The 12,628-nt window shown below is 38.0% G+C and overlaps 1 protein-coding gene across 1 annotated transcript in view; it reads right to left on the bottom strand.

Annotated features, from left to right (window-relative positions):
* The window catches only part of map2k5 (mitogen-activated protein kinase kinase 5), a 55,831-nt gene that overhangs the window by 17,178 nt on the left and 26,025 nt on the right, over nt 1-12,628 (bottom strand). Inside the window, exons 17-19 of the mRNA XM_005799760.3 lie at nt 11,603-11,632; nt 5,363-5,389; nt 4,995-5,027 (exon numbers count right to left, since the gene is read on the bottom strand). Of these exons, the coding sequence (XP_005799817.1) occupies nt 4,995-5,027; nt 5,363-5,389; nt 11,603-11,632 (90 nt within the window). The remainder of the gene's footprint in view (nt 1-4,994; nt 5,028-5,362; nt 5,390-11,602; nt 11,633-12,628) is intronic.

Below are 12,628 nucleotides of genomic sequence, written 5' to 3'. Positions count from 1 at the left end.
CGCTGGGTGAAGAGGAAATAAAGGAATCAGAATCTGAAGAGGCTTTGAGGTTTCAAATATAAGCAACCCACCAAATGGCACAGAAAGATGAAACCAGATAAAGAAACCAACACGACAAAAGCTGCTGTGAACGTTTTCAGGTCATTCAAATCAAGGCCACATTTCTGGAGGAAAGGTATTCATGTATGAATTTCTCTTTTTTTTAAATATATTGTTGCTTTTAAAACATGGCAGCGTTTTGTTCCCCAATTGATAAATGCAGAATGGGAACCAGCTTTGTAGGATATCTTCCTGTGTCAAATTACTGGAAAAAGATTGTGCAGAAATTAAACACATTGGATTAACTCACTAAGGTACATTCAAAATATAAAAATAATAGCACATTTAAAAAGTATATATGAATTCATAAAAGCTTGGCAGACATAACATTGGGTTTCTGGTTGTATTATTTACCTCTAAAATGCTCTATTATGCATGTCTGAATTAAAACCAACCAAAAACTGGGAGAAAAGGTCCACAACTTGAATCCCGTGCCCATCTTTTGACATGTACTTTGTCAACGTTGACTCTCTGAACCATGTCATGCAAACCATCTGTGCAACCATCGCTTACCTCATTACTTCATTTTGTTCCATTTATTCTGCTTCTGTTCTTGTTTTGTGCTCTCAGCAGAACAGTAAAATAAACCAACTAGGGCTTTTTCTTGTTTTTGCAACTACGGTAGTCAATTCCAACAGAGAAAAAGAAGTGAAGCAAAGTTTTGTCTTCTTAGTTTTGTCTTCTAATCAATTTCGAACCACTGCAACATAACAGAAGGTAACGTGGGCTTTAATGGAACTGATAAAAATCTGATTTCAGAGGAACCATCTGAAAAAGTTAGTTGGTAGGTGGATTATTTAGTAGATCCTAATTCCAGAGATCTGCACAAAAAACACTTATTATTTATATATGTATATACACACACACACCCCACCACACACACGTCTGCACACAAAACCTTAATATTTGAATTCATAGCCAGGCATTTATTCAAATGCCAAAAATTAGACCTCTTTACAAGCACAACCCTGCTGTGCCAGTAAAAACACCTCTGGGCTGTGTTCGCCATTCCTTAATGCTCTGATCGGCAGCCTCCCGCAAAGCATGATGCATGAACCCATTTAAATTAACAAAGGAATGGCTCCCTCATAATCTCACTGCACTTCACAGTCGCGTCGCCGCTTGGATGAACAATATATCATAGTACATACACAAACCTGCACCCACAAAGAAATGCCCTTGAGCACCACACACTACAAGCCTGACTGTATGTTCTCTGCTTAGGTGGTGAAAACCCGGACAGACATTACCGTCTGCATGCACACTCAAAATTAAACCCGGCGTATGTTCAAAGAGTTGACCAAGCAAGTAAATGCATCCTTTGTGTAGATTAGACCTCTGTCCACACTCCTCACATATCTGCATGCACCTTAATGCACCTTTTTTTTTTTTTTTCACAGACACAAACACGTTATGCATATATTCATGTTTCCAGCTGAGCGCAACACTGCTGCAGCTTTGATGTGGCAGCAGGCGATGGCACAAAAGACAAGCAGGCTGATGAAAGTGACTGGCCTGTTTAAATTATTCCTCTGCTTGTCAATTTGCTGCACCGTAAGACGGCGCGCGTGCGTGCTACGAGGGTACGAGTAAATATACATGTCATTGCCATGAAGCAATTATTAGGCAAAATTAGATCAGTAATTACAGGCGTGAGAATAAAGTGGGAGTTCTTTATTAGTTAGCTATTCAACAAACAGAGAAGAGCCGGCACATTAATGAGAGAGGACAGCGGACAGATGGAGGGAACGACTGCAGAGCACTTCCAATTTAAGACCTTGGCTCAACGGCGCGAGTGTTTTTCTCAGGGACACACTAAAACAATCTAAGTGAAGAGTAACTAAATTAACGTCAATTAAACATACATGTGGTCTTAAACGAGCCCCAATCTCTGTGTCATAAAGGTTAATAAAGCAGCAATTATTTGCTATGTAATAACAGTATATTTGCTTTCCTCTGGTCTGTCTACCATCTTTATCAGTGTTTTTCAAGGCGTTTAATACAAGAAAATGTTGGACAAAGTGCAGCAAAATTACAATAAAGTCTGTTGGAAGAACCCCCCCCCCCCCCCACACACACACACACACACACACACACGACTCCTATTCAGAGTAGCGGCCTTAACGTTACACGCAGATAATGTTAGGGTGCATTCACGCAAGCCCTGTTTTTCTATTTTATTAAACACTAGTTCTATTGTCTAGAAAGTCTGATTTATTTCGGGAGGCGTAAATGTGCAAACTCTGATTCAGATCAACAAAATCACACTCTGGTCCACCTGAAACCTGGGTCTCGGTTTGGTTGAATGAACTCTGGTTAGAACACCAAGCGGACCGGACAGAACTCCAAAAGCAGTCTTCTTGTTTTTGTGATTTTCTTCACTGGTTCTTGATGCAGCGCCACTACCGGCAAGGAGGGGAACTGGTTTTTTTTGTTTTTTTTTTGAGTTTGGTTCGTTTAACACGATGCAGTGTGAAAAAAAACCGGACCAGCTAAAAATGTAACAATTGTTGTAATTTTGGTCCCCAATCGAACAGTCTACTGGACAATCAGGAGTGAAAACACCCTAAGTTTCCGTCTTCATAATATTTTAGATGTAATTGAAACAAAACATTTTCCGCACTATTATTCTTATAAGAAACTTTTAGATAAAACATTGACATCTCTGACTCATTCTATTGAGAGAAATAATACAAATATGATGATTCTAATATCATTGAGTGTTTATTTAAAAATATAGAGGCATTTCTTGTAATAGAAATAATATGAAGAGTTTTTATAAAAGTTTCTATCTTTCACTAATTCAGTCAAAGGTAGCGTTGCACCCAGTTCATTTCATACCAGCCAATAAAAGCTTCAGCTTTCCTCTGAGGTCTGAATCACTGGTTCCGATTTTTCTTTGCCTGTAATTCAGCCATTAAAAGTAACAAACAATAAGTACAAAAGAAAAACGTGCTGCGGACTGCTTGACGGAGGTAATATTATAAATTCAGTAGAAAATTAAGACATTACAAAAATAAAAACCTATTTAAATTTCAAAGCTTATGTCCCTGATCTTTGTTGAACTTTTACTAAGCACAAAAGCAAGTTTTAGTTTTACGATTGACACATTTTAAGGTAAAATGCATAATCAAAACAGGATTTTTTTTAACTCCCAGCAAATCTTTTATATCTAAGCCTGCAAAGAATTTTAAAACATGAAATTAAACATATCTGAAAAGCTTGAACTTTAGCTTTAATTATAATTAATGACTACCTCATTCAGCAAAACGCATATCTTTACACTGATACTGTAAATTTTAGCTCTTGGGATTCCTTCACCAGAAAATTTCCTTTTCATTTTCCCAACAATAAATGAATTAAAACAGATTTTTTTCCCCTGCTTATCTGCTTGCTTTGAGAGCAAAACCTAAATTTCTGCTGCCCTGTGTCAAATGTCCAAATTTGTTAGATTTTTACTTAATATTCAACACACAAATAAACGCAGTAGGCTCTCCCAGTATCCGCACACCAGTTGTGCCTCAACGATTACCCATGTACTTCAGCTAAATAGTTAATTAGTCAGGATACACATTCTCTCAGAGTGACTTCCATCTTTCCAGACAGAGCTTATCCTATTGTCTCCTCCTTGAAGGCACCAAATTAGCAGGGACAGTAAAGCTCTGCTGCTCCGGCAGGGACAACACAGCGCTTTCTCTCCCTTCAAGGGGAGACAGCAAAGGGCACGGGAAAAATAGTTTGAGTGATCGCTACGTCTAGCTGACTAATGAACAGTTCAGCCCAGGTCAATCCATTACAACCAAAAGCATTTAATTATTAATTACGGGCAATCCATAGGCAGTTAAGGACAAGTGACACTGTATGTTTAATGTGCAATATGGCTGGTGATGGGGGCAGTGGGTGGCTGCTGTTGTTGAGGCATTTTGGCTATTAGTGAATGTCAGCAAAAAGCAAAAAAAATGAAGAAAATGTGATTGCTGGTTCTGATGAGGGGCAGTGTGCGCTCACATACAGTATTCATGAGGACGACAGTATGGCAATAAATCAAAAAACAAACATGCTTAGGTGGGTTTACCCTGCATGTTAGTCTGGTTTATACTGAATCTAATAAACTGTTTTTCACAAAAAAAAGTGACATTTTAGATTTAATTGGTAACAGAAGTCTATTCTGAAGAGGATGAGTAGCTGGTACAACAATTGTTAGGATTTCTACACGTTTCCATATCCAAATTCAACTGAAGAGTTCATAATCAAACACAAAAGTTCACAATTCATTTACTGGATCAACATGGGGAAAAAAAAGGAAAGAAGGAAAATTCGATGGATGGATAAACTAACGAATATAGTTGGACAAACAGGACTGAAAACATTTCCCAGCTCTGGATACATTTCAACGCCTGATCTTGTGTCACACACCCCTGTCGTGTGACGTCTTTTTAAAAGGGAGACTAGAATTGGCTACGCAAAACATAATTTCTTCTTTCAAAATGGCAACATTTTTTATTTACGATTTTGCTTAGTCTTGCATTCCCATGTACTCCTGATTTCAAACATGTTTTCTCAGAAACAAGGATGCAACCTCAACCTTTCAGATAGCCATTACCGTTTTACATAACAGGTAGGAAAAAGAAAATCCCGCTTCGACATAATTCTGGCTCTCGTAATCCACAGAATTCAGAACTGTGTTTCTGTGCGGCTGTCACTCGTGACGAGTCCAGCCTCTACTACAGTAATGTGCATACGTCTGTTGCCGGAGGCTGTTGCATAGGGTGAAGGGTTGAGTGAATGGGGAGCAAAGCCGCCTGAGTGGTTTGCTTCATTAGGAAACAAAATATAAGCTTTCCGGGCCATTAGGACCGACTTTAGATGCAGAAGCACATAAGACGGCGACTCACCTCATCAACGATGCATTGCAGTAACTGGAGAGGCTGACGAGGAGAAGCAGAAGGAGTCGGGGGGGGAGAAACGTTAGCCTACATGGAATTTCTTGGTAATAGGGGAAATCAGTTGTGTGATAAAAAAAAAAAAAGTACTAAGATTAATCACATGCAGCAAGCTCAGGCAAAGCAGGGTTTTTATTATTCCATTATAGCAACTAATGTAATACCAGCAGTTTAGGCATAATCTAATAATTTGCTGCAAAAATCCAATCTGAGTGAGCTTTTTTTTTTTTAAATGAGAGAGTCAACCAAGAGTGACAGACTATATGCAGAGGAGGAGACCTCTGGCTTCTTGCATCCTATTCCATAGCAATAAAACTTACCATTAGAGATCCTTGGTTTTTCTGAATCTGTAGGGCAAGACAGAAGAAGGAAAAAAACAAAAAAAACAAAGAGATGAGGCAATATGTAATTAGTGTGTCATAATCAAGACGATGCACTTGGAAACATTATGATCACTAGGAGAAAATTATTGCTTTCCTGTTGGCAATTTGTGAGTACGTACTAACACCATTTACATAATGAAAACACACAAATGTTAATGGTCTGGCTCTCATTTGTGGGGAATGGGGGTAAAAGATCCACTAATGCTAATTTTCTGAGCATTTCTTTATTCCTGCCCTCCAGGTTATCTAGATGTGCTGGGATGTAGAATAACTGTAAAACAGCGTTGGAGGAGATTTACAATGGGCCACGCTGAATGTCTGCTTTACAGGTATAATGGTTCGTTTTAAGTGACTACTAAAGGGTAGGAGGTATTGCTTGTACGGGGAAGAAATGTGAGGAGATACGGGAGAAGATCCTTAAAAGTGAGGAAAAGAATATCCTGTAAAAGATTTAGGCTAGTTCTGGAAAGACGGTAAAAAAAAACAAAAAACAAAAAAAAAAAAACATGCACTCACAGCTATGATGGAAAAAAAAGCATAATGTTCTTAAAAATGTATGAAGTAGAAAAAGGGCTTTTGATTTGAAAAATGTAGACATGCCATTTTAACTTAAAATGCATGAAACGGCAGTGGCGCTAAGCAAAGCATTAAGTCTTCCCATTCAAATCCCCTCCAGGGATGAATTCACTACAACAACTTGTTTTCATTTCTAAAAACCTTAAATTTATACATTCATCACTCAGAATAAATGATACAAGGCTTAAAACCTGGGCTCAGCTGAACAGATTGCTCATTTCTCTACGTTTTTTGACAGTGCATTAGAGCACTTATTGATTCACTCAATTAAATACAGGTTTTCGCACTCTGTAAATACCCAGAGACTCCTAAACTGCCTCTATATCCAGTTTTGCCTGATTCAGACACATTAAAAGCAACTATGGAAAACTAATTTGTTCTGAAATAATTACTAAAACAGAATTGCGAGCTGCTCCAGGGCTTGAAATTGGATAGAGGGAGGCTAACTTATTTAAAACACAATTGAGGACCTATTGTACTTCTACATAGCAGCATGGCTACATTTCAAAAAGAAGAATTCAATATGTTTGTGTGTTTATATAAGTCATTAGGTGAATGTTCATCCTGAGGGTAAACAATGCCTGATATGACAATCAAACTGGGGAAAAAAGAGATCTTCTGACTTTCTTCTCTGTAATGTCACATCCAAGAAGACAGCGCTGTGTATGAGGATGTATTTACTTCTGTGTATGTGTGTGTTTGTGACACAACATGATGAATGCCTCTGCGGAAAACATCAGCTTTCCGTCTCTGCTGAGCTTATGAAGTTTCGCTTTTCGCTTTCTTGGAAATATCGCAGAGAGCTCAGCGTGAAACCAGAAGTCACAAAATCAATATTCAAATGCATAACTTTTTTTTTTCTTCGCCTGCTCAATATAACTTCATAAAATATATCAGGTTGCGAGTTCCTTTCTCTAAATACTTTATATATATACAGTATATATAAATTTTAATCATGTTTAAAAGTGTGCATGTTTTGACATTGTAATGAGATCATAACGAGAGACAATAACAAGGTAGGTGCATAAACATTAGACAACAACCCTGAACTACTACTTTCATTACCATGAAACCAATACTTGCATATCTTTAGGACAGCAGCAAACATATACGCCTGAAACTTTTCCACATTGATTTTACAACCACATACTTTCATGTATTTAAGGAGGTTAAAATGATAGACAAAAAGTAGTGCATGATTGAAAGAGAAAGGAAACAGCAGCAATCCACAGTTTATGTGGGAGAATCTGTTGACAAGATGATAATTAGCAATGCCCTCCTCCAATCTATCCTCGCTGAAGTAACAGATAAGAAGAAGTACCGTTGGAACAAACCAAGAAGAAGGTAGTCTGGTTGGATGACACCAAAATTGGACTGTATGACTTGTTGGTGTAGAAAAAACACTGCATTTTACCCTGAACAGACCATTCATTCCATGTCACCATCATTTAATCCGATTAGTCCTGCAACACACCTGAGATGGTGATTCCGCTTCAATCAAACTTACTCTCAGAAGTAAGTAATAGAATATTTAGGAGATTTTTTCACGAGGTCGAATGGTCCACACAAAGTCAGAGCTAAATCTAACTTAGAATGTCTGGTTATAGTCCAAAACTATTTTTTACAGATGCTACGTGTCCAATCTTTAATTTGGAAATATATCTTTTCCTTACTCTTTTACAGTTACGTAATACTGTTGTTCCATCTCTTACAATGCAATTAAAACATGCAGATGTTTGTGGTTCCACCATGACGGAACATAAAAAATATTTTAATAATTAATAATGAATATTATGGAAAAGTCTGGATTTCTTTACATAACTGTCAGCGCTTTCGCTTGTTTAAGTTGATCCCCAATATTAACTCTTTGAAAAAGGGTAATATTATTGTCAGTATCTGTAATCACGTGGGGTGCTGACAAACACACAGAACTTCGTTTACAACTACCCAGAGAGTAAAAAGAAGAAATAGAAATTATAATCTTTCTATTTATGTTGAGGGGGGAAAAAGTAACGGAGGGAAAGTGTCTGTAGTCTTTGATAGATGCAGTGATGTGTAATGAAGTATCTTAAAAAAGGAAAAAAAAAACTCAGAATGGCACGATATTTCATCCGGGAATCTATTCAAATATGAGAAATATGACAAAAATGAAACGAAACAAAACAATAGAGCAAACCAAAACGACAACAAATCAATCAGAAGCAATAGTGCTGGCGGCTGTATACACATCACATCATCAGGTCTGGTGTCTTCAAAGACTTTCAGAGCGAGCCGCGCAAAACTCCATTAACTCCTGACAAAGAACGCAAATGAATCCCAACATGTGGTGAAGTGGAATTAAAGAGACCATCTCTAATCATAGCAAACATGAGGTGATGACTCCACTCTGCATGTACACACGCACACACACAAAAGGATGAATGAGTGCCGGCTGAACAAAAAGCTGCAAATAAAAGCAAATAGAAAACAAGCAGACATCCTCAGAATTTTACAGTATGAATGACACATCCCAAACACAATATTGGCTTTCTTTGGAAGTGCAATTTACGAATGCCTCCAAGCCAAACGTAACTCTTCCAGCATCCTTGGCAACTTTAAGGCTGAAATTCGTGTCACAGATTCACTCGCGATCTTAACCAACTTCGTTGTTCTGTGCTGAAATGTTTTCTTTGAAGTTTAGCGGGGACGAGGGTTGCACAAACAGCTGTGCCAACATCTGAAAAAAAAAAATGACAGCTTAGGCCCGAGGACTTTGGCTGGCTGTGCTTGACGAGCTGGATCCGAGCGTTCTTGCCACATAGCTCTGCCACAGCCTGCAGGTGAACTGTCTAGAGTGCCATATGGAGTTAGGGGAAAATTAAGACCGAAATAAGGAAACTGTTGGACACGCGAGAGCATAAACAACTGACAGATATTCCAAATATTCTGTGCAATCCCTCAAAATAATTAGGTGAGGAAGGAACTACATAAGAATGACAAAATTACTGTAAATCAGGGAACATCTAACCAAAACTAGACCAGCTCAAGACTAAATTCGCAAACACAAACTCTCCATATATTGACTTGCAGATGTGTATTGTTGAATAGAAATATGAATTTTCTCCCCTTTCACAATGACTCATTTTGAGAATGAACATTAGAAACAGCAATATCTACTGGAATCAGCCTCACTGATTATGTAAACATGCCAACTAGGTTATAGATTAATACTTAATTACTGCATTTTTTTGGACTTCAAGTCCCACTCATGTATAAGTTGCATTTATTTAGAAATGGTCAGACTTGGAGGGGGACTTGATCTGGTGACATGTTGTGTCCAGCTGCTTTTCATCAAACTCACAGAAACTGTCAACTTTGGCCTGGCAGTCTGCGCGCAGTTTTTGATGCACTGATGTCCATGCTCTAAATCAGCGTGGTCAGTAATGGCTGATTTCTGCCGGTAAAGTGCGCAGCACAGCGGAGACACATGAAGTGTAAATCCTAGGTGATGGAGAGGCAGTTGCATTGCACAAAGTAACACCAACAAGAGAGAAGGGCTGTGTGAAAAGTCATTTATTTTATTCTTCCAGTCAGCTACCAGGTTCTGGAGAAGCAACTGCACCATTCACAAGCCTTTTATGACTCAAATAAAACCATTTCTCAAGTGTTATGGCTTAGGCCTGCATAACTGCTGCAGGCTGTGGGGATCTACAGTTCACTGACGGAACCTTGAGTGCCAACATATACTGTGACATACTTAAGCAGAGCATTATTTTCAGTATTCCAGTCCACTGCAGTATTCCAATGTGATGATGACCTCAAACACACTTCCAAGATAACCACTGCCTTGTCAAAGGTGCTGGACTGGCCAAGCATGTCTCCAGATCTGAACTCTTTTGAGGATCTGTGGGGCATCCTCAAGCAGAAGATGATGTCATGGAGGAGTGAAAGAGGATTCTAGTGGCAACCTGTGAAGATCTACTTCAAGATTAACAGAGTTAAGGCAGTGCTTGAAAATAATGGTGGCCACACAAAATGATGACACTCAAAGCATGATTTGGACTTTCTGAGTTAGGGGTGTACTCATTTTTGCTGCCAGCAGTTTGGACACAAATAGGTACGTGTGGGTCTTGTCCCTTGAAAAGATGCAATAAAATATTTACAAAAATATGTGACGTGTACTCACTTTTGTGACATGCTGTATTTTAGCTTAGCTAGCCAACAGATAAAGGAGATGCACGCCTCTCTATAATTGCAGATACCCTTGGTATAGATGTGACCAAAAAAAATGAAGAAATATATGGCTTTTATAGAGAATTGGTGATCCCTTCATTCATTCCCCCACAGTTAAATTTTACCATATAGTCCAACTAAATCCATCAACGTCCTTGGCATCCTGTCAAGACTGAAAAACGTAAAAATAATCGAAATCTTTTTTTTTTTTTTTACAAAATTACTAATATCCTTACAATAAAGTCAAGGGCTCTTTACTTTATTTTAAAGAGAGCTTGATTTTCACACAATACATCCTGAACATAAATCCGCTTCTTTAGATTCCTAGCAGGGGAGCAGCCAGCAGGTAACCTGAGGTGACCAGATTCAGATTGCTCAGGGACAGATTAGCAAGTTAAAGCCAACTTAAAGTACTAATTAAGACTTGATGGGATTGGGAAGTCACTTCTGTAGTCAGCAATTACATTTGAGGAGGATTTTAATTTACTGTAATGAGGAGGAGGGAACGGGCCCAGACAACAGCCTCATACACCGAAAGCTGTATCTAAACAACAAATATTTATCAGTATAAATAGGAACGAAAAATTCCAAGGATTATCAGTATATCAGTGTCACTCAGGAGCTATCTGCAGAACCTCCACCCCCAATAAAACAACCAAAGGAATTTGTTGGGGGGTAAAACAACCTAGACTAGAAATATCATGATCTGACACTATTTACACACACATTTCAAACTATATTAATTGATAAAATCATCCCTTTAAAAAAAACAGAAAAGCAAGAACTCGTCCTACTGCTGTTGGAATTACATAAAATTTTGATCAGTGCTGTTGTTATATATTAAACATTGATGCTTAATTTGATTTTAATACAGACTAACAGGAAGTCTAGAAGAAAATTGAAAGAAAAAAAATGTCAAATTTTAGAGCACTATGAAATTTGTACTATTATAAAACACTTCAAGAAATACAAGCTGGTTATTAATTAGGCTATCTGCAGCTTAAATTCACTAGCTTGCTAAATGCAGTTTTAAAGTTGTGTTAACTAAATAAGAGTGATGGATGGCGCTTTTCATGACTAGACATATTTCCAAATGCCTTAATTTTTCTACCTTGTGAAGAAGACAAAAGTGCACAGCAACAGGTGGGTGAGGGTTTGTGCTGTAGGACTCTTTGCCTATTAAGCCAGAGAAACCTCCAGTTACTGTGGCCCTATCATTAGCCGCTCATTAAGACTTTACTGTATTATAGAGAAGTTTTGAAACCATCGCTTTTAACAATCGTGCATAATGCCTAGCTACATTTTAGATACTGCTATTTATCTGTCACGTACAGTTCATGCTTAAAAATACAATACAAATGCAAACACAAAAAATTAAAAGAGACTTACTTGAGGGTACGGGAACATGCCAAGAGCCAACTGTAAGAAGTAGAACAATAATTACTAATAAAGGAGATCTTAAAACATCAAAAAACGAACTACAAAAACACTTTATACAATTTCTATTTTCCTATGTGAATGCATGTGTGAAAAATCCCAACAGTGGAAAAAATGAATAACATCAAAATTATATAGCGCTTTATTAGGACACTCAAAGAAACACATTCATAACAACTGGGCTGAATGTTGTGACAAATACTGGCTATAAACTTTACATGGGAGCATGTGCTCTTGTATGCAACTTAATTGAACACCATTAAGCTTTATATTGAAATGTATATTTAAATTTTATGCGCTCAAACAGCATTGTATTCCCTCTTCTTGTATTCAGAAATGGACAGAGTGAGAGAATGTGGGTGCTGAAGCAAATGTACTAGCGGAGACATTCAGCCTTCAAAGTAAGCTTAGTGCCCACCTGCTGGTAATACTTCTTGGTCAAACAACGTCAGCTATTACTTAATAACCTCCATGCAATCCCCCCCCAGAACAACATAGACAGATAAAGAACAGGAGGACAACGTAGTGAATGCCTTGCATAATAAAACGCGTACCTGTGCTATTTTGAGTGAAACGCTATTTGACACGTCGCCGCCTTTAGAACATTTTGATGAGGAAGATACTTTTCATCTGAAAGTGCCCCCATGACAACAAAAGCAAACATTTTCTTTTTTTGATCACAAATAGATGGAGCAGTGGCTCAAAAATTGACCCAAACTGAGTGAAACTGAAGGCCATTTCCTTTTTTTGCTTAATGCATTCACCAGTAGCAAGCGACGAAGAGATGGGTCATCTTCATCACACAGATTATTTGTTAATAATCTCAACAGGACTGCATCATACTGAGCTCATCCATTTTGGCCAGAGTGATTGAATTAAACATTATTGACAAACAAAGGTGAGACAGGGGCATGAATCATTTGTTGCATGGCAGAGAGACGACTGCAGACAGAAACGAATGGAAAATCAATAGTGCAA

Source organism: Xiphophorus maculatus, chromosome 4, assembly GCF_002775205.1.
Source record: "Xiphophorus maculatus strain JP 163 A chromosome 4, X_maculatus-5.0-male, whole genome shotgun sequence".
Taxonomy (NCBI): Eukaryota; Metazoa; Chordata; class Actinopteri; order Cyprinodontiformes; family Poeciliidae; genus Xiphophorus; species Xiphophorus maculatus.
The sequence above is the reverse complement of the archived record's forward strand: the minus strand, read 5'-3'. Positions and strand labels throughout refer to the sequence as shown.